The sequence below is a fragment of the Sminthopsis crassicaudata genome, chromosome 2 (assembly GCF_048593235.1).
Source record: "Sminthopsis crassicaudata isolate SCR6 chromosome 2, ASM4859323v1, whole genome shotgun sequence".
Classification (NCBI taxonomy): Eukaryota; Metazoa; Chordata; class Mammalia; order Dasyuromorphia; family Dasyuridae; genus Sminthopsis; species Sminthopsis crassicaudata.
The window spans coordinates 330,378,579-330,401,814 of record NC_133618.1 but is presented as its reverse complement, the minus strand read 5'-3'; the positions used below and the strand labels follow the sequence as shown (position 1 = coordinate 330,401,814).

The 23,236-nt window shown below is 36.2% G+C and overlaps 2 protein-coding genes across 10 annotated transcripts in view; one reads left to right on the top strand and one right to left on the bottom strand.

Annotated features, from left to right (window-relative positions):
- The window catches only part of ESR2 (estrogen receptor 2), a 124,809-nt gene that overhangs the window by 100,758 nt on the left and 815 nt on the right, over nt 1–23,236 (top strand). The window contains exon 10 of one of the 4 annotated variants that reach the window (XM_074290347.1): nt 20,047–20,138. The exons of 1 other annotated variant lie outside the window; for it this stretch is intronic. Coding sequence is in view for 1 of the 3 variants with exons in the window: in XM_074290351.1 (XP_074146452.1) it covers nt 17,514–17,662 (149 nt within the window). In the remaining 2 variants the exon portion in view is untranslated. Of the gene's footprint in view, nt 1–17,513; nt 17,748–20,046; nt 20,139–23,236 lie in introns of those variants that run through there. 2 more of the 4 variants (XM_074290351.1, XM_074290350.1) reach the window with 2 other exon arrangements.
- The window catches only part of SYNE2 (spectrin repeat containing nuclear envelope protein 2), a 385,421-nt gene continuing 364,590 nt past the window's right edge, over nt 2,406–23,236 (bottom strand). For 3 of the 6 annotated variants that reach the window (XM_074290333.1, XM_074290337.1, XM_074290338.1), the window contains 13 exons: nt 21,673–21,810; nt 20,073–20,267; nt 18,712–18,994; nt 18,069–18,137; nt 16,999–17,138; nt 14,863–14,974; nt 12,365–12,576; nt 10,868–11,068; nt 9,170–9,298; nt 7,286–7,477; nt 5,109–5,198; nt 4,098–4,144; nt 2,406–3,721 (listed from right to left, as the gene is read on the bottom strand). In XM_074290333.1, the coding sequence (XP_074146434.1) occupies nt 3,490–3,721; nt 4,098–4,144; nt 5,109–5,198; nt 7,286–7,477; nt 9,170–9,298; nt 10,868–11,068; nt 12,365–12,576; nt 14,863–14,974; nt 16,999–17,138; nt 18,069–18,137; nt 18,712–18,994; nt 20,073–20,267; nt 21,673–21,810 (2,040 nt within the window). In that variant the 3' untranslated portion in view covers nt 2,406–3,489. The remainder of the gene's footprint in view (nt 3,722–4,097; nt 4,145–5,108; nt 5,199–7,285; nt 7,478–9,169; nt 9,299–10,867; nt 11,069–12,364; nt 12,577–14,862; nt 14,975–16,998; nt 17,139–18,068; nt 18,138–18,711; nt 18,995–20,072; nt 20,268–21,672; nt 21,811–23,236) is intronic. The other 3 variants (XM_074290335.1, XM_074290334.1, XM_074290336.1) reach the window with 3 other exon arrangements.

Below are 23,236 nucleotides of genomic sequence, written 5' to 3'. Positions count from 1 at the left end.
CCTGAATAGTGAAGGTGTGATAGAAATAGCTTCTAGATTTATATTTCCCTTAGAAACTATCTAACTTTATCATTTTACAGATGAATAAACTGAGGCCCAGATAGGTTGAGACTTTACTAAGTTGGGATTTGACTGCAATGCCTCTTCCAAACAAGTAATCGATTGACCAGGAAGATTCATTCAGTTACCTGAAAACTGATGGGTCTTCATTCTAAATAGAGTAGGAATGTGAAGTGACTAGAAATAATGTTATAATGCTAATCACCAAATCTTTATTTTTCCTTACCTTTAATTGAACTGCCATTGCATTGAACAGTCATTGCAAGGTCTTAAAGTGGATTTTAAAGACAATCATGAATATGTGGAACCTTTCCCACAGGGTCATTATTTTTCTTCCCCTTGCTTAGTGGCAAGACCCCATTAAATAACTTGGATACTATGACTCTGGTCAGTTTCCAGAATAATGAGAAGGTAAGAATTAGATTAAGTTTACTACTGTGATCTTTTAGTTTTGTTTAAAAAAAATTTGTATGTGGGAGCTATGTGTATATGAGAAAACAACCAGTCTATGTTCCAGGCTTTTAAAGTTTCTTGGATTATTAAAATCATCAGTGAATAAAAGATTATTTTAAAGACTAAAAAATATATTTTGAGATAGTTCTTGAATTTTTGGAGGGCCATTTTGAAAGCTTTTGGTAAAAGGTTTTTTGGTTTTTTTTGCTTCATTATATCACATCACCTCAGCAATTTTGATAAAACTGTTTGTAATGAAGGTAAATTGCAGACTGAAATTTCCTTTGGCCCTTTTAGCACTCTTCAAATCTTCAACCTTATATAAGATGCTTAATGGCATCTGTACTCACATGTTAACAGCTTAACTGAATTCAGTTATGTGGATATTTGAAATGGGGAATTTGATTCCTGTGGGAAGATATAAATTCCAGGATATGAAAATACTAAGATTCCAATGAGAAATTAAATATTTTGTTGGCAGTATCCCAAAATGTAGGGAGGAAAAGGTATTGCTTGACAGGTATTTATTCTCTTAAATCCTTGACCTGGCAAAAAGGTCTTAGAAAATAGGGCTGAAATAACTCTCTTGTACTTTTATAGAGTAAGTATGATACCAATCAATTGTATTCTGGTTAAACATTTAAACACTAGCTCTCTGGGGGGCAAAAATGCACGATATTGTATTATCACACATTTAATGTGTCTAATGTGTATTATTAAAATTAGCATAGTAGACACTACATAAATGGTCCTTCCTCTATTAAGTGTTAAGAGAAAAATATTAATCTAGATAATCAACAGAACAAATCAAGTCTTGATGGGCAATGTTTGCTAATTTTCTTTCTTTCTTTTCTTTTTTTTTTTTTTTTGCTGAGGCAATTGGGGTTAAGTGACTTGCCCAGGGTTACACAGATAGGATGTGTTAAGTGTCTGAAGCCAGATTTGAACTCAGGTCTTCCTGACTTCAGGGTTTGTATTCTATCCACTGTGCCATCTAGCTGTCCTATGTTTGCTGATTTCCAAGGAGTAAACTACCACAACGAAAAATTACCATGTGGCTTGCCACATGCTGAGTCGGCCTCCAGATGTCATCTAGTTTCTTCAAGAAACTTTTCTCACAAGAAGTTGGGAGTGAAGGTGTCACTCAATTTCTGTTGTTTCAGAGAGGTGGGGAATTATCCAAGATCATGCAAGTTTTGCATTATGTAACAAATTTGTGTTTACACCTTCTCAGTCTCCTGAGGACTCAACAGAGTACTTTGCCAACACTCCGTGGTCAATAAACACATACTACTTGAATGAGTGTGTTTCTGCTATTTTTAGAATGATGAAAGGGAGCCTCTGACAAGATGGGGAACCCTGGATTTGAACAGGCTAAACAGAACACACTCTGATAGCCTCTTTACCTTGGTAGGTTAACCTATCATTCAGACCTTGTGACTTATCCTGCCAGAGTACCACCTGCTTACGTTTGGACAGCAGAAGCACCTGTTTTGGGTACCCAGGACGTTAAAAAAAAAAAAAAAAGTACAAAATGAATCTTGTTCATATGTAACCTATTCCCATGCTGGTAGGGAGGATGATGGAATGGCAGCAGATGGAGTAGAAAGTGCTAAAGAATCATAAATTTTACAGTGTTGGTACTTTTAATGTGCAAACATTGTATTCTCTATTGTCACTTCTATGTGGTTTAATGACTTTATTGCACTAAAAAGACATGGACAAGAACAGCACAAGATGAGAGATGTGAATGGGTACCAAATCAGCAAGAACCCAGTTCCACTGATACATTGAAGGAGCCACTGTAATCAAGGCTGTGCAGCACTTAGAACAGACTGAGTTTTTACTCCACAGAGGTCTCAATGGCTCATTAGAAGATTACACTTGCAAAATTCCGTGTTGCAAAGAAGGCAGATTTTTTTAATAAGAAAAAAACAACACACTGGAAGAGCACATGCCACAACTAGATTCATGTTTCTGTACCAACCCACTCGATTATACATTTTAACAAAAAATGACAACAAAAACCCTGCAGCATCACTTTATAAAGTGTGAAAAGTCTTACAAAGTTAACTTATAAAAAACATAGCAGTCTGTCTTTTGGCATTTACTGTACATTAGTCAAAAGCTCAAGCTAAAGCCCAGATTTTTAAAAAAATCGAAGTTTACATTATTCATTTGTATTCATATGGTACTTCAGAGAAATAATTTCAAAAAATATGCACAATATGAAACCACATCCATGCAACAGAATAATTTTTTTTTTAAAAAAACTTTTCTAACTACTTATAAAAAAAGGCAGACAAATACAAGACACTTTACATTTAGAACTGACTAATATCAAATTTCATTGTATCTGGTTATCCAGCAATTTTGTGCTAAACATTTCAAATGTGATTGTGTCTATCAGTTTTATCACAAAGTGTGCCATGAGAGGTTTTGAACCATTGAGGGACATTTTATTCCCTAAGCTATTTGTTTTCACCATACAAACTGTAGTGAATACTACTGCTCAATAACTGTTGGCTACACAGGATAACTACTTTTCTCTTCTGTAAACTCATCTTATGAGTTTTGGAAATAGAGTCAGCATCCAAAAATGCTAAGCTCTTCTGAACACAGTTTTAGAAAGCTAACCGTGAACAGAAACCACTTAGTTTTGTCAGAGCAACAAAAGTCTCACACAGAACTGGTGGTCTGCAGTCTGACCCAATCCTCGTCCCAGTGGAAGAATGTCACATGACATAATGCCACCCTTGGACTGTGTGTCACTTGCCATGAACCACACATCCATCCTGCCATAGTGGCTCTATTATTCCCTAGAGAGACAGACTCCAGTTCATGGCACGTGAACATCAGCTGATGGTGCCTAATGGAAAAACTACTTACGTTAGGATTGCAAGCACTAGGGATCCCAAGGCTTGAGCACCCATGCTGAATGTATTGGTATTGGATGTGCCCTAGCCCACATCCACTCTATGTTGGTGGGGGCCCATTAGTATACCTCAGCATAGGATAAAATGATCGGGCAAAATTGTTGGCTTGCGTGCAACTGTAGTCTTCTTCTGAAAAAGGGATCATGCAAGCCAGAAGCAATAAGAGGAGGAAAAACAATTGGAGGGGGAGGGCTGCTCTAAACACCCGGTAAAGGAAAGAACGTGGCCTGGAGCTGATCAGAGTTGAGGCAGGGTCAGAGAGATGTTCCACTCTGTAAATAAAACATGATGATTGATTAGCAATAAGGTTCAAAGAGCAGAATACCCAGTGAAACATCGTACTCCCCAAATTTTGAGTTCTAAAAGTTTGTTTTTTTAAGGTACTGACCCAAGTTAGTCTTAGCCATATAATTTCCTGCTTTTATGTTTTAATGTTTCCTCCAAGGGAGGAAAAAATGCTAAGAACAGAAATAAAGCCATAATTTAAAAGGAATTATAAACATTAAGAGAACAGAATACTAAAGTGGAGGAAGTATCAAATCATACACACGTTTCAGTTTTTGCATTGATAGTTATTAGTGGGTAGAGAAAACAAAGAGACAGAATATAGATTTCCCAAGTCAATTAATTGGAATGAGATCATTCTACCTGCTATTTTTCTTGTTCTTTTCTTCTGTAATTCTCTCTGCATCAACCTGTAGGGATGAAAAGGATCTAATTAATAAGTTGAAGACACTTTAGTCAAAGTACAGACCTGGTGGGATTTGAAATGGGGGCAAACCTATATGATTACTTTCTCTTCCTCAATGTATATTAAGAAAGAGAGGAGTTCAATTTGAAGAAAAGAATGGATTTTTTCACCCTAGAAATGGCTGTCGCATAAAGACAACAGACATCAATAAATTACGTTTTTAAAAATAAATGAGAAATATTGAAAGCTTTTTCACTTTTCATTTTTTGACAAAATTCCATCTGAAAATACATTCAATACTATGTTTCAGCACTTAATTAGTTTTTTTTGTTTTTTGCTGAGGCAAAAGTTCCTTGCCTAGGGGTCACACAACTAGGAAGTGTTAAGTGTCTGAAGTCAAATTTGAACTCAAGTCCTCCTGACTTCAGGGATGGTGCTCAATCCACTGCACCACCTAGCTGTCCCACTTCAATTAGTTTTTGAAGGACTTATTTTTTCCCCCCTAAGTCTTTCCAGTTTGCTTCAAAAACAAAGCATAGAGTTAGGGATTGATTAGAGAACCTGTAATTTGATTGGAATGTGTACAATCTGACTTTCTCAGCAGCATCTGCCAAATGAGTGCTAATCTAGTAATCTGAAAATTTGTATAGCTTTCATAATGGTCTCTAAGGCCCTTTCTGCCTAAGAAAACTCTAAGACATTATAACTTGGACCAAGAGTCTAAACATATTAGATGACTGCTATCTGAAGGATGCTCTGGGGAAGAGGCATTACACTTATTCTCCTTGATTCCAATGGGCAGAACTAAGACTATGTATGGATTAGGTTCATCAACTTCTTTGCAATTAGATCTAAGAATGAAATGAGCTGTAATACTGTGTGTTTCATGGAACTTGTAAGTAGGAGGGCATCAAGGTAATATTTAGTAATGCAAATTCCATTATCAAAGACAAAGGTTTTTCTTTTACCGTCTCTTGTGCAGTAGACATGGACTTCGATAACAGATGATGGTCACTACTGTCTACATCATCGAAAGCTGTCAATGTTATATCCTCATCCTGAAATTCATAAAGCAAGCTTAAGTGGGAAGAACTTCCAGCAAATATCACAGAGTATAACTTAATGCAAGTGTGAGCCCAGTACAAATGCTAAAACACAAATGGCTAAAGCATTCTTGGGACAATCTTGCAATCTTCCTCCTCCTCCCTAGTCACAAAGAATGTGGACTGAATCCACTTCATTGCAGTCATGATCTCACAACTGCACGCCCTTCCCCCTTGGTGAAATCCACCTCTCCCTTCTCCTTTTGTGCCACTTTTTTCAGTTTCTTTCCATAAATCCTTCACAGAAGAAGTATACCAAAGCTTTAAAAAGTCTTCGCTTTATCATTTATTAGAAGTCAGTGCAATGCTTTGGGGTCATCACTGGCCCACCACCTCTTCTAATCATGAATCAGGAAGTCCTCATATTGTTATCTCACCTATAAATTATGCTTGGTAGTATGACAATCTCCCACCTTGCAAAACTGAAATTCTGTATATAAATGATCATTCATCATCATTATGAATTCAGAGCTACACTCTGAATTCAAAAGCATAACCCGATTCCAAAAAAGGAAATCTACTGTGATAAAAAGGATATAGCTTCTTAGCTCTCTTAAATAGAAAACTGAAAGCCCTAAGTACTTGATAGAGGAAGCTGTAGTTTGGGGCAGGGCTGATTTTCCTAAAAGTACCCTGAATGCTACTTTATTTCTCAGAAGTCAGTCAGCTGAGATGTACAGAGGGATGAAGACTAGTATTACATGTGTTTGTATCCATTTTCTATGGGTGCATGATTAGTGATTTAAAAGAGTGTAGAGCAGAACTTTTATTCCTTTAGATCAGACTTAGACTCAGCCAATCATTATAGATATTATACAATGTATTTATATTTATTCTGGGCAATTGCCAAGTGTCCTTTGGAGCAAATAATTTAGAACATGTCTTACAGAGTTTCCTTTTCCCTTTACCAGTTTATCCCCCTGATGCCATTCTTGGTGAACCTCACTTCCCCTTTTATAATAGCCAAAACAGGTATGCATGAGATGGCTACCTGAGTCCAGTCTAGATTTGGAAGTAAGCAAGGTCAAATCTTATTTCAGTTTCCCTATGTGTAAAATAAGGATAACAATGGTTCTTTGCAAATTATTAAGTGGTAAATAAATGCCAAGTGTTCTATGTGACAGACTGATATGAATACAAAGAATGAACTTGTAACAATAGGTACACTGGGGTTCCTAGACATAGATCCTATGCTACCTTGAAAGTAAATCTGAAAGCCTCCAAATGAGTTTTCCAATTTTGTCTCCCTGAACATAATATATATCCTATCTTCTTTGTTCAAATCTTTTTTGCCAAGCAGCCACACAACTAGGCCACTTAGCATGTACTCTGACCATCAACAGGTTTCTATTCCCTTGAGGAAGCAGACAATGACAAGTGCTTTAGACGACTAAGAGAGGAGACTTAGAATCAAATCTTGACTCTAGAACATACTTGTAGGGCACAGTCTAGTCATTTAACTTTTGGAGTTTCAATTTAGTCCTTGATAAAAGACCAACCCTTATAGTATCTCCCTCCCAGGGTTATTGTAAAGAAAATATTTAAAAACTCTCAACTGCTCTATAATTTTGAGCTTTTAGGTCAATGTGGCAGTGAGAAGAGTAGAAACAACTGCACTGAAAGCGACTTGGGGACTTACTTCGTCTTTTTATAATCACTTCAATTTCCTATCTCAGAAAGACTTCCATTAACTCTTGTTGCTCTTTCTGTTTTTCTTCCATGTATTGATAATATTGAGTCATATTATTATTGATTTTTAAACACTTAGCATTCATTTTGATTTTTTTAAAAAATTACTTCTTATTTTTTTATTAAAGCTTTTTATTTTCAAAACACATACATGGATGATTTTTCAACACTGATTCTTGAATAACCTTGTGTTCCAAATTTTCCCTTCCTTCCCCTCACTCCCTCCCCTAGATGGTAAGTAATCCAATATATATTATACATTAGCATTCACTTTGAACAAAATAGGCAAAGACTTTTTCTCTGAATCTCTACATCTTATGTTGAATTTCTCTTTATAGAATAAGTTGACTCACCTGGCTTCCTTGTAAAGATTCTAAATCTTGGGAAACTTGGTCCAGTAACTGGTTGAGTTTCTTCCCAATGACATGAATCTTTTCATCAGCTTCAATATAATCTTCTCCACCTTTTTTAGCAAGCAAGTACTTTGAGATCTCCTGGAGAGAACTTACTTGAAGCTGGTGCTCCAACAGCTCCTTTTCTAGTTGCTAAAAATAAACAAAAACTGAAAGATGTAAAGGGAGAGCAGTTTATCTGACAGAATAACAGGGAGGAAAAGGTGGAGAGAGAGGCTACAATTCCTTTTTTAAATGACTTTTTATTTTCAAAACATTTGCATAGTTTTCAACATTCACCCTTGCAAAACCTTTTGTTCCAAATTTTTTTCTCCCTCTCTTCTTACCCCTTCTCCAAGACAGCAAGTAATTCAATATATGTTAAACAATTGAGGTTACCATTTCTGCATATAAAAATGTTAGAACCATATTTCCTAAAATAGTACTATCCTCCCAAAAAGATACGCTCATTCATTTTAAATATAAATTGCTGATATTCTAGTGTCTTGCATATTAGTAAGAGTTTCATAACTGTTTGCATTAAATTAATATACTAATTTTAGTTTGTTTTTGTAGGCACACACATGTATATTCTTATACAGAATATAAGCTTCTGAGCTTTCTAAAGCTAAAAACCGTTTTTTCCTCAGGCAAATATCTTGGCAGGCAATTTTTCTTGTCTACTTAGATGCTTTAAAATCTAATTTCCTCAAGAGTCTCAGGAGCCATTTTATTTTTTGGTAGATTCTACTTGATTCTTATAAACTATTTAGAGCTCAGAGATATTAAATGGAGATCTTGAAAGAGAACATTGTGCATAGACAGATGACCTTATATGCAACACATTCAAGAAATATAGAGGAGAGTCCATCAAGCTGGTTCAATTGCAAAAAGAATTGCTTGATTTCAGATTCAAGCCATCTCAAAAAAATAAAAAATAAAAAAAAAATAAAAATGTCATTATGGGCCTTTGTGTTTGCAGCTGAAAAGTATAAGTGAAAGATTTCACCTTAGCCTTTTGTTAATGAATTAGTCAGAGACCAAGAAAATTTTTGGCAACCGGATTTCTGATAGAGGTGATGCTGCAAATTAAAACTGTTTGGCAAGAGAACCTGAGAGAAAACTACTGTATGGTGCTGATCCATCCAATCCTGATCTCAAGCTACTGAACAATGACAATCTCAAATTTACCCCAAACAAAAACCAAAATGCTATATCCGTAACCCAAAGCATGCTGGGAGGGCCTGGAAAGCAGGCCAGAATCTTTATGTGAGGACCCCTTATTAAGCAATAGCAAGCAAAAATGATCAATTTGTTTTATTATCATGTTTTTTGGCAGACTACCCAGAACTAGGCTAATAACCAGACCCCAGCAGAAAAAGCACTTTAGATGAAGTTCAAACAACCTTTTTCACCAAATTCTAAATACCACAAGAGGTAAACAGTTCAGTAGTGGTACATTTCTGCCACAAAATACTATAAAGCAATAAAGACTAATAGGAATACAAAGAAATCTGAAAAACTTTTAAGAAATGTAAACTGAGTGGAGGGGGAGGGTGGAAAGGAGAACTAGAAAAATTGGGTTAGACAGATATGGAAAGGTGAAAGATAGTGATTCTGATAAGGATTTAGAGGGAATGTCTGCCAGGGGAAAAAAATACAAGTCTTAGTATAATTTATATTTTTAAACTAAATACTGAAGGAAAAAAAAATGTAAATAGTTACCATGTGTACAAAATTCAGTTGATATTTCCCTGCTAAATTTCTTTAAAAAAAAAAAATAAATAAAGAAAGAAAAGAAAGAAAAGAAAAGAAAAGAAAGTAAAAAAAAAAAAAAAAAAGTACCATCAGCTCTTTCTGGCACTCCAGGATGGTATGGGGATCTGCATTTGGATCCATCACTTGGGCCTTACATCTCCGATTTTCTGCACTCGCTAGCCACAACAGGAGGGTCTGACTTAACTGATGAAAATCCTGAGGGTAAACAAACAAACAAGCAGGTTCATAAATCTCAAGAGCAGAAGAAAACAAAGCCAAGTACCTATTGATAGGGAGAATGATGGGCTAAAATTGTGGTATATGAATGTAAGGAAATACTGCTGCTATGTAGAAATAAAAATCTTACATATATATACTTTTGTCATTATCACAGAATTTTAAAGCAGGCCTCTCAGCAGCCACCATAAAAAACCACACCAAAAACTGATTCCTACAAATGGTCATCTTAAGGATCTATCTTCAGGACTTTTAATGAAGAGTGTAGCTATATAAGCAGTTTTGCCCTATGGCACCAAGTCTAAATTTATTTCTCTTCAAGTCTAATGGCTTCTTCCTTAGGATAAATTTTTCAAATAATTGAAAACATCTCTGCACCCCTTATCGAATTTTTTTTTTTTTGTCTTAGATCTGGCTAATGCTTTGGCTTGACGAATTCTTTGGGGATCTTGGTCTCTTGTCTTCTAAAATACCAGCTGTCCTACCTCGTGACCCATTATATATAAATCTAATTAGCAATGCCATCTATATTTTTAATTCAGTCATTAATAATTAAAAAAAAAATTAAGCAAGATAAGGCCAAGCACAGATTTCTGAGGTTCTCTCTCTACTAAAGATCTGCAAAGTTGATACTGAACTTTTAATAAACCAGATTTAAATTCCACCAGTTCCAAATGCACTTAACTGTATTACTGTCTTGGGCCACATCTCTTCAGCTTTTCTACAAGAAGAGCGTGAGCTACCTTATCAAATTTTTTTATTGTCTTTTTTGACTAAAGAAAAAGACAAATTCAAACCAAATAGCCCAATCCAGAAAGCAAGAAAAGCAATAGAGTGGGATTAGGGGTACAGTGAGGGGAAGAGAAGCAAGAAAGTAAAGCGGATTGGCCCTGATGATAATAGTGCTCTCATATCGGAAAGCTAAATATTTTCAATTAGAGGGTGATGGTTACTTTTGAACCAATAGGATTAAATAATGAAGCACCCACCTAGTAAAAATATTGGCTTGTGGCTGTGGAAGCAGATCTGTTGGCACTGGCTATGAAGCCTCAGGGATTATTTAGTCCAACTTACTTGAATGACAACTGAGAAAGATATTTCAAAGGCTTCAAAAGAGACATGTCCAGACTGGGCAGCCAGTAAGCAGTAAAGCTGCTATTTGAGTGCAGGTCTTTCCAGCCTTTAAATTCTTTCTAATACATCAGTGGCAATGCTCTGGGTCTCTGGAGTTCTTTGTATACCAAGGACAAGCCCCATGACAAAGGAGAATGTTTAAATCTACCTACTGGAAGATACTGACCCCTCACTTGGGCTGGGTAAGGAGGGATGGAGGTCAGCACCCGTGGCTTTAGAAACAGGCCATGCTTTTCTTGGGCACTCCTATAGCACATCACAGTTGCAAATATACCAAAGCCCACTGCTTATTACCTTGTGAATCTTAACTGCTAAAATGCTGCAAAAAACTGCTCATTAATAGCCATGCACTTGTGTGAGAAAACATGGCCACAGTACAACATGTACTGGGACCCTTCTCAGCTGGTCGTGTACCTGGCATTGCATGAGGGAATGTTGCAAGCTCTCTCTCCAGCTGTCCAACAAATGATTTGCCTTTTCCCAGAGCAAATTCAGCTGCCGGAGTCTGTTCTGGAGTTCTTTTGATTCAGTGTTATCTGGCTGCTGGAATTTCTTGCTGCTCAAGTTGATGGAGACCACTAATGCCTTGTAGTTATCAAAGGCTTTTAGTATATCCTAACAGTGGAAAGGTGAGAAGGAGTAAAGAAAAAACAGTTTAAGGGCCTCCCAGAGGAAGAGTAGTGCTGGTGCTCTCTTTGAAAGTTATCAGGAAGAGATCTGCCAAGTCCCTCATCCCCACCCCCTGTACAGAGACAGATATGGGTACCTCCACCTCCCCTCAGGACTGGTTGAAAAGAGTCAGGTGAGGAGCAAGCCTGGAGAGGTCATGAAAATGGGCAGGGAACTCCAGCCAGTGAGAGCTGTGATGCAAATCAGCCTCTCCCAAGCCTTAAGGGGAGTTAGTAATAATAGATCAAGCTGACCTCTAGCTCTGCTTTCCAGTTAGAAGCCCTAATGAAACTTTTCTGACAGGATAGAAAATGTCTGTGTATGAACACGAACACACACACACACACACACACACACACACACATATGTGTACATATGTAAAGATATCTACATAGATATATGTCATTTCTACTAAGCCTATGAAACATTATCATTTCACTTCATAAAACAGGAAACTGCTATTTAACTCTGCATGACATCTTTATTAAATCTATGAAATATTATTACATTTTTACTAAACTATCAGTTCACTTTGTATAAACTGCAAATTTAACCTTATATAAGAAGGCTTTTTTTGTTTTTTACTAGACCTATGAAATATCACCAGGGAACTTCACTCCTGAGCCATAAACTCACATTGATCTAAGTCAGGGAAAATTAGATCACATCATTTAATCCTTGCAGGAATCTGGGGTTTGAAGCTAACTTTGCTGCTTATTACCTGTGTAAGCTTGGGTACTCTCTGGGCCTCAGTAATTTCACCTGTCTGAATTAGAACACCTCTCTGGGCCTTTCATCCATCCATCTAAGATTGGGCAATAGAACATTAGAGATCTAGCCTCCCAATAACTTCTAAAAAATATCTTTTTTTAACTCTTGAGTGTTAAAGTTGAAAATGCCTACAAGTAATTTAAAGCCCATGTAAAGTATTAATGAAATTATCAACGCAGAATGGTGTAGCAGAATGAACCCAGGATCAAATCCCACTTAAAATACATATATACTTGATTATTTGTGAATTGGGAATAATCCTTGTGCTACATGTCACAAAGCTGCTGTGGAAGAAAGTGTCCCTGGAAACATGAGCCATTATTATTATTATTATTATTATTATTATTATTATTATGTCCTAGAGAGAATAAGTTAAAGAAAATGCAATTGTATATGTTTGTGCAACAGAAGCAGAGCATTAGGTTCACCCACAAATTCTGACTGCCCCACCTTCCAACCCAGCTAGCGTACTTTTAATTTCTTTACTCTGAGCTCCGTTTCCTGGATGTCAGTTGCAGGCTTTGCCATCTCCAGCTCTTCCAGCTCAGTTTCTGTTCCTTTCAGCCAAAGGGTGACATCATTGATATCTGAGTCCAGCTGCTGCCACTGCTGCAAATTTTGTTTTGTTCTAAGTTTATTACGAAGATCTTGGGCTTGAATGAGCTCCCAACTGTCAAATATACCTGAAGTAAATAGCAAAATGCAAAAAAAGGTAAATGCAAACAAAATACTCAACAAATAAGATTATAATCTTGGCTTTAAGCCTGGGCCCCACCCATCAGCCCCACGTAGAGCTATGATCTTAAAGGAGTGCAAGTTTGGGTGACTTTCCTTGTTATCTGATGGAGGGCCTTTGCACTTTCTTTCCAAGAAAGTCCTCTACAAGACTAAGACTGGAAAAGCCCTAATCAAGATCAGCATTGCAGCTCATGATAGTTTGGAGAAATCATTTTTTGATTGTTTTTTTGCCCTTGCAAGAAGATATAACCTCTATAAAAACAAAAGAAAACAAAAATCACCCCTATGAAATGAAACAAAAAATAAATGCAACAAGGAGGGACAAAGTGCTGTGAGATGTCCAAGAGAAGAAAATTTACTTTTGACCTGAAAAGATGACATTTGGATTATTCCATGAAGACTACACAGTAAACATTCTACTAGAAATTGGGAGAAGGATGGAATTCTGAGTTTAGGAGAATTGACAACACTCAGAGACGGGAAAGGAGGGACAAAGTAGTATAATTTGACTAAACTGCATGAAGAATAGTATATAACTATAAAGATAAATTCTAACCAAAACATATACACACAATGTTTAATATCAAGATGAGAAATTTGGATTGAACTTGTAAATTTCACTAAAGAAAGGTTTTTAAACAGTGAAGTCTTTTGATTGGAAATATACATTAGGAAAATTTATCTGGCTGAAAAGGGAAGTGACTTGCCCAAGATCACACAGTAGAACTGGATTTTGAACCCAAGGTGCCTTTCAGCTTTGACTTATGTGAAGAATGAATTGGAGACACAAAGAGATCAGAAGCAAGGATACTAGTTAAGTGTTTACTGAAAAAGTCAAGACAAGATAACGGTTTTTGGGTATGTATGGTAGTGATGGGAATTCATTTATACACTTAAAAATATTTATAAAATCTACTAAAATGCTCTAGGCTAGGCACTGAGGGAAACAAAAAGGTCAATAATAGATTGTTTTCTTAGAAATAGAGCAGAACTTTTCACTCTTTTTTGTGTGTGTGTTAAATGTCCTTTTTGATAGATTAGCAAAGTCTTTGAGCTCCTCTCAGAAATGTATGAAATAAAATATGCACAATATGTATATGCATAAAATACAATGCATAGTATTACAAAGAAAAAAAATTATATTAAAATAAAGATGTAATTTTTCCCCTCTATCCAAGTTTATAGACCCTGCCAAAATCTATCCTTAGAACTTAAGTATTTCTTTACAGAAATATCACACAAATTCAACCTACATCACTTGATGGACAACTAGATATGGGAGATGATAGTGGGGGCGGGGAGGACAGGGAGAGGGAGGGAGGAAAGAGAGGTTTCCACTGTTCTAAATATGCTAGTGCCATTGACAGAAATAAGAACCTAAGAAATAAGAACAGGTAACAAGGTAATTAGGGAATTATTTCAGAGAGTCTTTCAATTAATGTTCTGTCTAGTTAATACTGGTAATTATTTAAATATTATAATTAGTAACTTGTAACGAGAACTGTATTGAAAGACAAACACTAATTCATTGTTGGAATTCCAAATTCATGACCACTCTGTAAAGCAATTTGGAATTATTTTAAAATAATGACTAAAATATCCATTGCAAGGTTCTAGAGAGTTCAAAGGCAGAAAAAAACATATATATCCAAATATTAATTGAAACACATTTTGTGTTGAACAAGAATTGGAAACAAAGTGAGTGCCCATTGATAAGGGAATGATAAAGGCTAAACATAAGCTTCTTGGGAGCATGAACTATTTTTACTGTTTTCCCTTTAGCACCATAAAAAAAAAATAACGAATATGAAGAAGTGACAGAAAAGTGGAAAGACTTATAGAAATTATTACAGTAAAGTAAGTAGAACAAAGATAACATAATGGCTGCAACAATGTAAGTGGAAAGAACAATAAAACAAAATGAACCATTGTGAATTATAATGATCAAGCTTTACTCCAGAAAAGAATTGAGAATATTCATCTCCCATTATTCATTGAAAATGGAAATAGAGGCTGGGGATAGGATTATTTGCATGGGAAATATTGCAGACATTGATAAATGTATTTGCTCTGCTTGTTTGTTTTGAAGTTTTTTCTTTTTAAATCTTTGTTAAAGGAAAGGCTTATTGGGACAGATAAGTACATTCAGAAATGACTAAAATAACAAGACATTAATTTTTTTTTTTAAAAAAAGGAAACATTTAAAAGAAGCATATAAGGTTCAACTGTACCTGCTTGTTGTTCTGTATCTGTAAGACCCTTCTGCTCACTAGCATTTAGCATTCCAGATCCTTCTCTCCCACTGTCCACACTATCCATCCCAGGATGTATAAGCTGTTTAACCTAGAATGATTTAATTTTTAAGTTACTACCAACAAATTAAGTGTCTCTTGAAGAGTAATTCAATACACATAAATGAATCAGATATTACCGAGCCTTTTCCTCTCAAAAGCAGCTTTCTAATAATACAGATGCATTTATACACATGTAGCATTGCATTGGTTTATGTGCAAGCAGAGCTAATGGTATAAGTAAAGCCTTGGCATTTATATGTATGTAAAGCAGGAAGCAGATGAGAGGATGCTGATGCAATAAGATGGTCAATTTCATTTGCATGCTTCCTAACTTTCTTCATAAATGTACCATGCAAAAAAAAAAAAAAAGGTTGAAAACAATCATTGTGCTTACCAGCTTATTATTGTGTTAGCACTTTTACATTTTCACAGTGTTTTACAATTTTTTTAGTTATCCCTCCCAGTCACTCTGTAGAGGTGGTTGGCATTATTATCACCGGGAATTAGAAACATACAGAGTACAAATCAGTTTCCCAGTATCATTCATTACCAAATGTTTATTTTCATTGTACATATTGATTTTTTCTGTTATCACAGAGCTGATTGGGCTGTTCCTAAATACAATACACCTTTTAGGAAGAGAAGTTTTTTAAGGCTAGTTGCCTCTGTGCAGGCCTAAAGAAAAGTCACAAAAATTTGATTCACTTGGACTGCCCTTTGGACAAAGTGACAGATAAAAGCTCTTTCAGAATGGCAATTAAAGGACCCAACTCTTGAAAGTGGTTGATGTGGCCACACAGTGACTGCCTGTAGAGGCCAGAGCACAGAAACAATTTCTTTTGAAGCTAAAAGGCTCTACTCCAAGGACACATTTTTCTACACAGTCATTTCTTAATGACTATATATAAGGAGTTCTTAACTTGAGATATATTAACTTTTAAAAAATATTAACAGTATTTTGAATATAATTGATTTCCTTTGCAATCCTATACAATTTGTTTTATGTATCTGAAAACATTCTGAGAAGGATTTCATAGATTTCAGACTGCCAAGGGGTTCCATGATACAAAAACAGTTATGAATCCCAGTCAGTGGGGGTAATAAAAGAAACCACGGCACATTAGGAAGAATAGCCCCGAACTATACAGCATAAACAAGCTGGGTTTGATCAAGTACATTAAAGCTATTTACTAATTTAACAAAGAAGGATGTTTAGAGACTGATGAGACAAATGTGTCAATTACTTTTAGTCTCTTGCCAAGAAAACACTCTTAAAAAGACAAGTCAACTCTGGATTATTTTTAAAGCCATCAACTCTCACTTCTGTAGCATTTTCAGCTGCATACAAAGTGTATTATTTCTTCACAACAGCATTGGGAAATTAATTGAAAGTACCCACTTCCATTTACAAATGGAGAAGTTAGATTATTTACCCAAGTTCACACTGCTAATAAATATGGGTATAGGTACCAGGATTTGAAACCTGGTCTTGGGCATCTGCAAGGTGATCATTTTAGGTATTAGGCTGGATTCCCAACCAATCACTCAGAAATCTCCTGAGCTATCCTTACCTCCAGAGCACATAGACTCAATTTATAATTAGCCCAAAAAAGATATAATTACTAAGGCAAATCAACAGTGCCCAATTCTTTAAGGTTTCTTAAGATCATGGGTTGTTTAAGAATTTCCCAACCTTAGCTCCTTCCAGATAACAAAGTTACATTAGCTGTATTTAATTATTAATGTTTCGTGGTCCAAGGAGATCTTCAATATGCTAAAGAGGCCAATGTCACAGGGCTGAGTCACAAATAGACCATTTGGAAAAACTGTTTTTTTGACCACAGACTGTGCTCTTTACTTAGAAGATTTTCGCTTCTGGCTATAAAGGTGATTTAGGCATGATGTGGATAATGGGGCACAGCATAAACCACCCATGGAAAACCAACTCTGGACACAGGCTCTGCATCTGAGTATTCAGAGTACAACACATTATTACTAACATCATTGCAAACAACCATCATGTTTTTATTACTATCCATACTCTACAGTTAGAAAAGCAAGCTGAAGACTTACATATTCTGGCTCATATGGGATGCTTGTTTCAGGAGTGATTGGCAGTACATTCCTATCAATCTCAGTTTGCTTGTAGCAATGTTTTTGATGAGTAGGGCTGTCAGGAGTACGCCATCCATGAGCCTCAGAAATGGATTTACCTGTAACAAACAGGAATAATATATATTCTCTTCTCTTCACTGCAAATGTGACACATAATTGCACCAAAAAAAAATAAATAAAAAAAAAAAAAATAAAGCATTATGAGTAACATGGCATCAGGTTATGGCATAAAAATGAGTTCTGCAGCTTTCCTTGCAAAGCATGCACGTTTGCAAAAGGTCAGTAGTGTCCCAAATGGGAATGAGATGAGTCATGCAGCCGTGGCACATTATGTTCACAGAATGTTGTCAGGATGGGACGGAACACAAAGTTTGCTGCTGAAGTTGGCAGTTTTAGAAACTGGGGTCTCCAGTTGTGATATTAGCCCGTAATGACAACTGATCTAAAGTGGTGATGTTTGTGTGGTCTTTCAGGGATCAAAGGAGTAATGAATGTCAAATTCTGGCTGGAATTATCAAAGGGCCTTCCCCTGGCTCGGGTGCATCCTGCAGACCTACTAAGGAAAATCACACCTTTCATTGCTGAAGAAAAGTTGTGTTGTTTATGTTTAAGTAAGTTTTAGTACCTTCTACCCATCTCCAAGTCTTCTTCCCAGGAGATCACCATAAGCAAGAAAATAGTTTTAAACCAAACCACCAGGGAGAAAAAAAAAAAAAAAGCTTGGACCATGCTTAGAGACTTCAGATCCCTAGTGAAGGAAACCCCTTCCACCTTCCCCTAAAGTCTGACCTGCACAGGCCCAGGAAATGAAATATGCATGGTACTGAACTTAACCGTTTTTTGTAAGATTTGCTAATGCACATGTGAGTAAATGTGAGTAATATTGCAGCATAAATACACCATGGTCAAAGACATGATGTCAACAAAAAGGCAAGAAGTCAGACATGACATGTGATAGAAGTTTAGGAACACAGCGTGCGCCACAGGAATGTTGCCATGTTGAGACACATGCATTGGCAGAAGCCTACCAGAAGATGCTTTCAAAGTTTTTGTGGTCATTTTAAGATATGCCTCAGGATTTTCAGTGATTTCTACATCTGAAAAAGAACAATGTCATTTTCCTCACTGAATAAAATATTCAAGTTGATTATTAAAGATAGCAGAACTCTTGTTAGCTGAGAAGGGAAAGCCATCATTTTGATAATGGATATTTAAAAACAACAAAACTCCAAAATTATAGCCAACTCTTGATTATCCATAGCAGTGAGAAGACTGGGTTGGGGCAGAAAAATGAAATAGAAAATCTAAACACCCTATTTCAACTAGTTCCCTAACCACAGTTACTAATAAGCAAGTGGCTTTCTGTAATGGATGGATTTGAATTTTTACTTTTTTGATTCTTTCCCCTTTCTATTCTCTAAAGTAGGAAGTCCCCCCCCCCCAAAAAAAAATCAATAATAGCCACAATGTAGAAAGGAGCAAATGGTATGAAATGAAATGGTAAAAAGGTTAGGTAACCCATAAATTAGAAAATTAGTGCCTGGATAATTGAAGAGTTGGCAATGTCAGCTGGCTTTTTAAAAATACAAAAAAAAAAAAAAAAAAAAATCCAAGCAAACCTATCTGTTCCAGGAACCCTGGGAACCTTCTCTCAAGATTTATGACCTTTACCTGACACAGCACTGTAGTATGGTCCTTCTTCATCGTCTTCATGAGAGGAGGAGCCTCCCACATCACCTGTGTGATCCCATTCAAGTGGAATAGAATCCACACTGACAGGAGTCTCACAGCCCGAACGCTCATGACCCAATGGGGGAGGCATAAGATGACAAAGAGACTGAGGGGATGATGGTCCCTCATTCACTTCCTTTTTGTGCCAAGAGTCGCTTTGTATTTCTCTTGAATCTTCTACATCTGTTTCATTTTCAGAGGCTTCTTTTTCATCTTCCAATCCCTAAAGAATAGATGTTTAAAAAATGAAACAAATCAGGCTGAAGAACAATATAGGAAGATGATTTCAACTGTTGGGTATAGGGTGGGGCTGAGAGAAAGATTTCCTGCTGCAGAATGTCATCACTTAAGTGTAATTGTAACCAGGAAGTTATTGTTGCTGAATTTTACTACTTGACTTCCAAATTCATTCTCTTTATTATATTTCATTTAAGTCATAGCAAGAAAGTGATGGAAAATGCCAAATTTTAAAGAGGTGGATCTGTGGGGTAATTTTAGTGGCTACACGTATTGGGGGGGAAGGGAATGAAGGGGAGAAATAACTGTCCATAGAATGAAATGAAAGAAAGGGTCACTTAGGCTTTTAAGTGAGAACATTAAATAATGTTCTTAGCACATCAAGATTAAGTAGGTACTTTTAAGCAATGACTTGTACTCAACTGCCATTTTCAAAAAGAGAAAAAAAAAAAGAAAGAAATTTGTTCTGAAGCTACTTTTGCAAATTGATGCTTTTAAGGATCATTTCAAAAGAGAACAAAGAATCAAGAAATTCCAAAAATAAATGGCAAATATATAGAATGGTAAGGGTTTTTTAAAAAGTCATCGTTAACTGATTCTGAGTATGTTTTTTACAGCTGGCCAGAGAAGGTATGGGCCTTCTTTGGGAGCACAAAACAACCACAATCAAGAGCATATTGTGATTTTGTTTAAATGATAAAATTCATCAAACATTAAAGATCTCCTAGATAAAAGCTATAATAAAATCTTTATAGCACTGAACAAAAGCCTGATATTTCTGTGTACTTTACAACTGTCACTTTCCCATTGTTTGTCTAGCATGAAAATAAGTTTAATTTTGGAGTGGCATGTAGGGTATGGTAGGAAAGGCAGTGCCCTCCAGAACTATAATAAAACAGAAACTAGGATCTTCTGCCATATCCTGTTAAACAAAATAATTTATATATGTGAACTCCTAAACAAACTGATACTTAGATAGCTTTTCAACTCCTATAAATAAAAACAAGCTATTCTGAACCACTCTCAAATCTGTTGTAGGTCTACAACAAATGCATTTCTCTTACTGGATTGTGAGAGGTCAGCCGCCGGTGAAATCGGGCCACTCGGCCAAAAACTTCTTGGCAGTACCGGTGAAGTTCTTCTAATTCATCTTCAATCAATACAGCATCCATAGGTTCACTCTTCTGAATCAGCTGTTCTCCAAATACAATTAACTGGTCAATCTTGTTAGTATTTAATGTAATTTCCTGTTGGAAACCCTGTTTAGAATATAAGAAGAGACTTCTTAAAATATTTTCCAATGGAGAATTAGTCTGGACTTTCCTTTCTGCAAAAAAAAAAAAACAACAAAAAAAAACAAAAACCTTCTTTAACTTGTTGTTGGTCTATTAAATTTATCAATTTTAATTACATTTTAAAATTAAATTTATCAATAAGACTCACAGTCACCATGATTCCAGAGGACTGAAGATGAAGGGCATGGTCAATCTTCTTCTCAAGGGAGAATGGACATAAAAAGCAGACTGAGACATACATTACTGAACACAGCCTGTCTGGGAATTTGTTTTGCTTGACTACATATATTTATTATAAGGATTATAGGAAAAAAAAAGGAAAAAAAAAAAAAGGAAAGCTTTTTAATTGTTTAATTGGGGGGGAGGGAGATGGAAGGAGACATGCTTGTGAAAATAATTCTTTTAAACATTAAAATAAAAATACTCCCTCTCTTTATTAAAAAAAAAAAAAAAAAAAAAAAATCATTCCCCCCTGCCCACTTAGGAATTTTTCTATTTAAAACTTTTTTTGAAAACATTCATATTTGACACAGCACTATGTGAAGGGGAGAACTATATACCTTAATCACACAATGGTAGAAGCCAATAGCTAATCATCCTTTATTATTTTGTTAGTAGGTCTTCAATTTTGACCACGTCATTTCATTGGTTCACATGTGTAAGGGTTATTACTTAGTGTATAAGAAATTTCACTTGGCCTTTTTTAATATCTAATAAAGAATTAGGTAGATATATCCAGTGATGGACCTATAGTCAGGTAAACAGGAGTTCAATTCTGGCCTCAGCCACTTGCTAGCTGTGTGATCCTGGGCAAGTCACTTAACCCTGTTTACCTTAATCCCCTGGAGGAGGAAATGGCAAACCACTCCAGTATCTTTGCCAAGAAATATCATGGACTAGATTGGCGTCCACAGGATGACAGAGTTGGACGCAATTGAGTGACTGTACAACAACTAATAAAGGTGATAGGAGGCAGCCTTAGCATAACAGATAGTGAGTCTAGGAGAGCTGGGTTAAATTCTGCCTCGGTCATGTATAGGGTGTATGGCTCTGGGTAAGCTACTTAACTGTTCAAGGTCCTAAACATCTCTCTGCAATCAGAGGAGGGTCTGTTTCCTGATCAGAAGCCTCCTACATGGATGCAATCATAGATGTGGTTCCTTTCCACGACAAGAGAAAAAATCAAAACCCCATAACAACGATCACACCACAATTCATTCCCAGCAAAACAACTTTCTGACAATGGCAACCCAATGGCTCAGGGGAGGCCTGGATTCTTATAATTGGATCTGAAATCACTTTCTGACATGATGATTGGCCCAGGGAACCCCTGGCCAGCTTCAGGAACACATTCACAAACAATGCTCACATGCAGCTGGCGCATTTTGTCATCCACATCACTCTCTGAGAAATGTTCCACATTTGTCAGCTGCAGGTCCATTTCAGTGAGCCACACCAGAATGCTCTCGCGGGTCCCTTCAAATTCTTCCCTCTGATTGGTAAAATGCTACACAAAATGAGAACAAAAGGATATATTTTAACTGCTCAGCTAGGATCCATGGTATCTTTGATCTATATTTTAACTATCTCTGGAGCATGATTGTAGAAATAAAGGCATGGTAAGACAGACCATTCTCTTGGGGAGAGAGAGAGATGGCCTTTAATTCTGAGGCAAGTTTCCTCAACTGTAAGATGCAGGGGTTGGGTCTGATGATTCCCTAGTTCCTTTGCAGCATTAAATGGATGATTTTTATAAACTCTCCTTCTCTGGGCCTCAGGTTTCTCATTGTAAAAAGAAGAGGCTAAACAAGATAACACTAGAGTTAGAACTAAAAAAGGCTTTAGAAACCACCTAAATCAAGCTCCTCATTTGACTGTCTAGGAGTGATTTGCCTAAGACCTCTTGGATGCCTTCCAGCTCTGGAATTGCAGCTAAATGATTGCTCTGTGATTCAAATATTGGATAACTTTGATTCACTGGGTGTCTTCACTATTCTAACTTTGAACATACCTTCTCAGAGAGAAAGGGGAAGAATGTAAATATTAAAAATGTCCCCTCAACTAACAAGGGCAGACAAACTAATCTATTTGCAGTTGTAAACTCAGAAATTTTATGGTACCTATTTTCAATGGTAACAATGGAATAAGCTCAGATTGAAGGCATTATGTTGAAAATGGAATAATTACAAAGGAGAGCTATGAAATCCCTTCTTCTGGAGAAAGATTTAAAAAAGGACAGATTCTCATCTTCCCAGGAAAGTTTTAGCAAAGTTACGCCTTAGATATAGGAGCAAAAAAATAAAAATAAAAAATAAAATAAAATAAATTAAAAAAAGAATTAGGATCTTCAATAACACTTCCCAGCTGTATTAAGCTGGGCAAATCACTTAACCCCAATTGCCTCAGCAAAAAAAAAAATAAAATAAAATAAAAAAAGAATTGGGATCTTACATAGAGGAGCAGAGACTATGTGATGACTTCAGTACTCCCCCTCCCCTGTTCTGATTCTGCCAACCCAAGTTCAAACTCCCACATTCTAAATTTTCTGAATGACAGAGGTCAAAAGTGGATATTTTTAAAAATACAAAATAGGCAAATTCAGACATCTGAAATAAGATAAACTTTGTCAGACTAAAAGAGAAGTGTATCTTTCATAATCTACAGATAGCCACTGAGTCAGAAACACATCCCTTAATGCAAAAATGAAAGTAGTGTAATCATAAATAGACATGTACTATGGAAATGCATTCTGAAACTATCTTACCAATACAATAGGTATAAGGGTTTCTGACAACATAGGGGTCAAAATTCTTAGGATGGGCATGGCTGGCACAAATAGGCCAAATATTACCTAGAGAGAAAAGTGGATGGAGTTCTGTATTTGAAATTAGCAAGATTCTTGTTCAAATTTTGCCATAGCATCTTATTAGCAC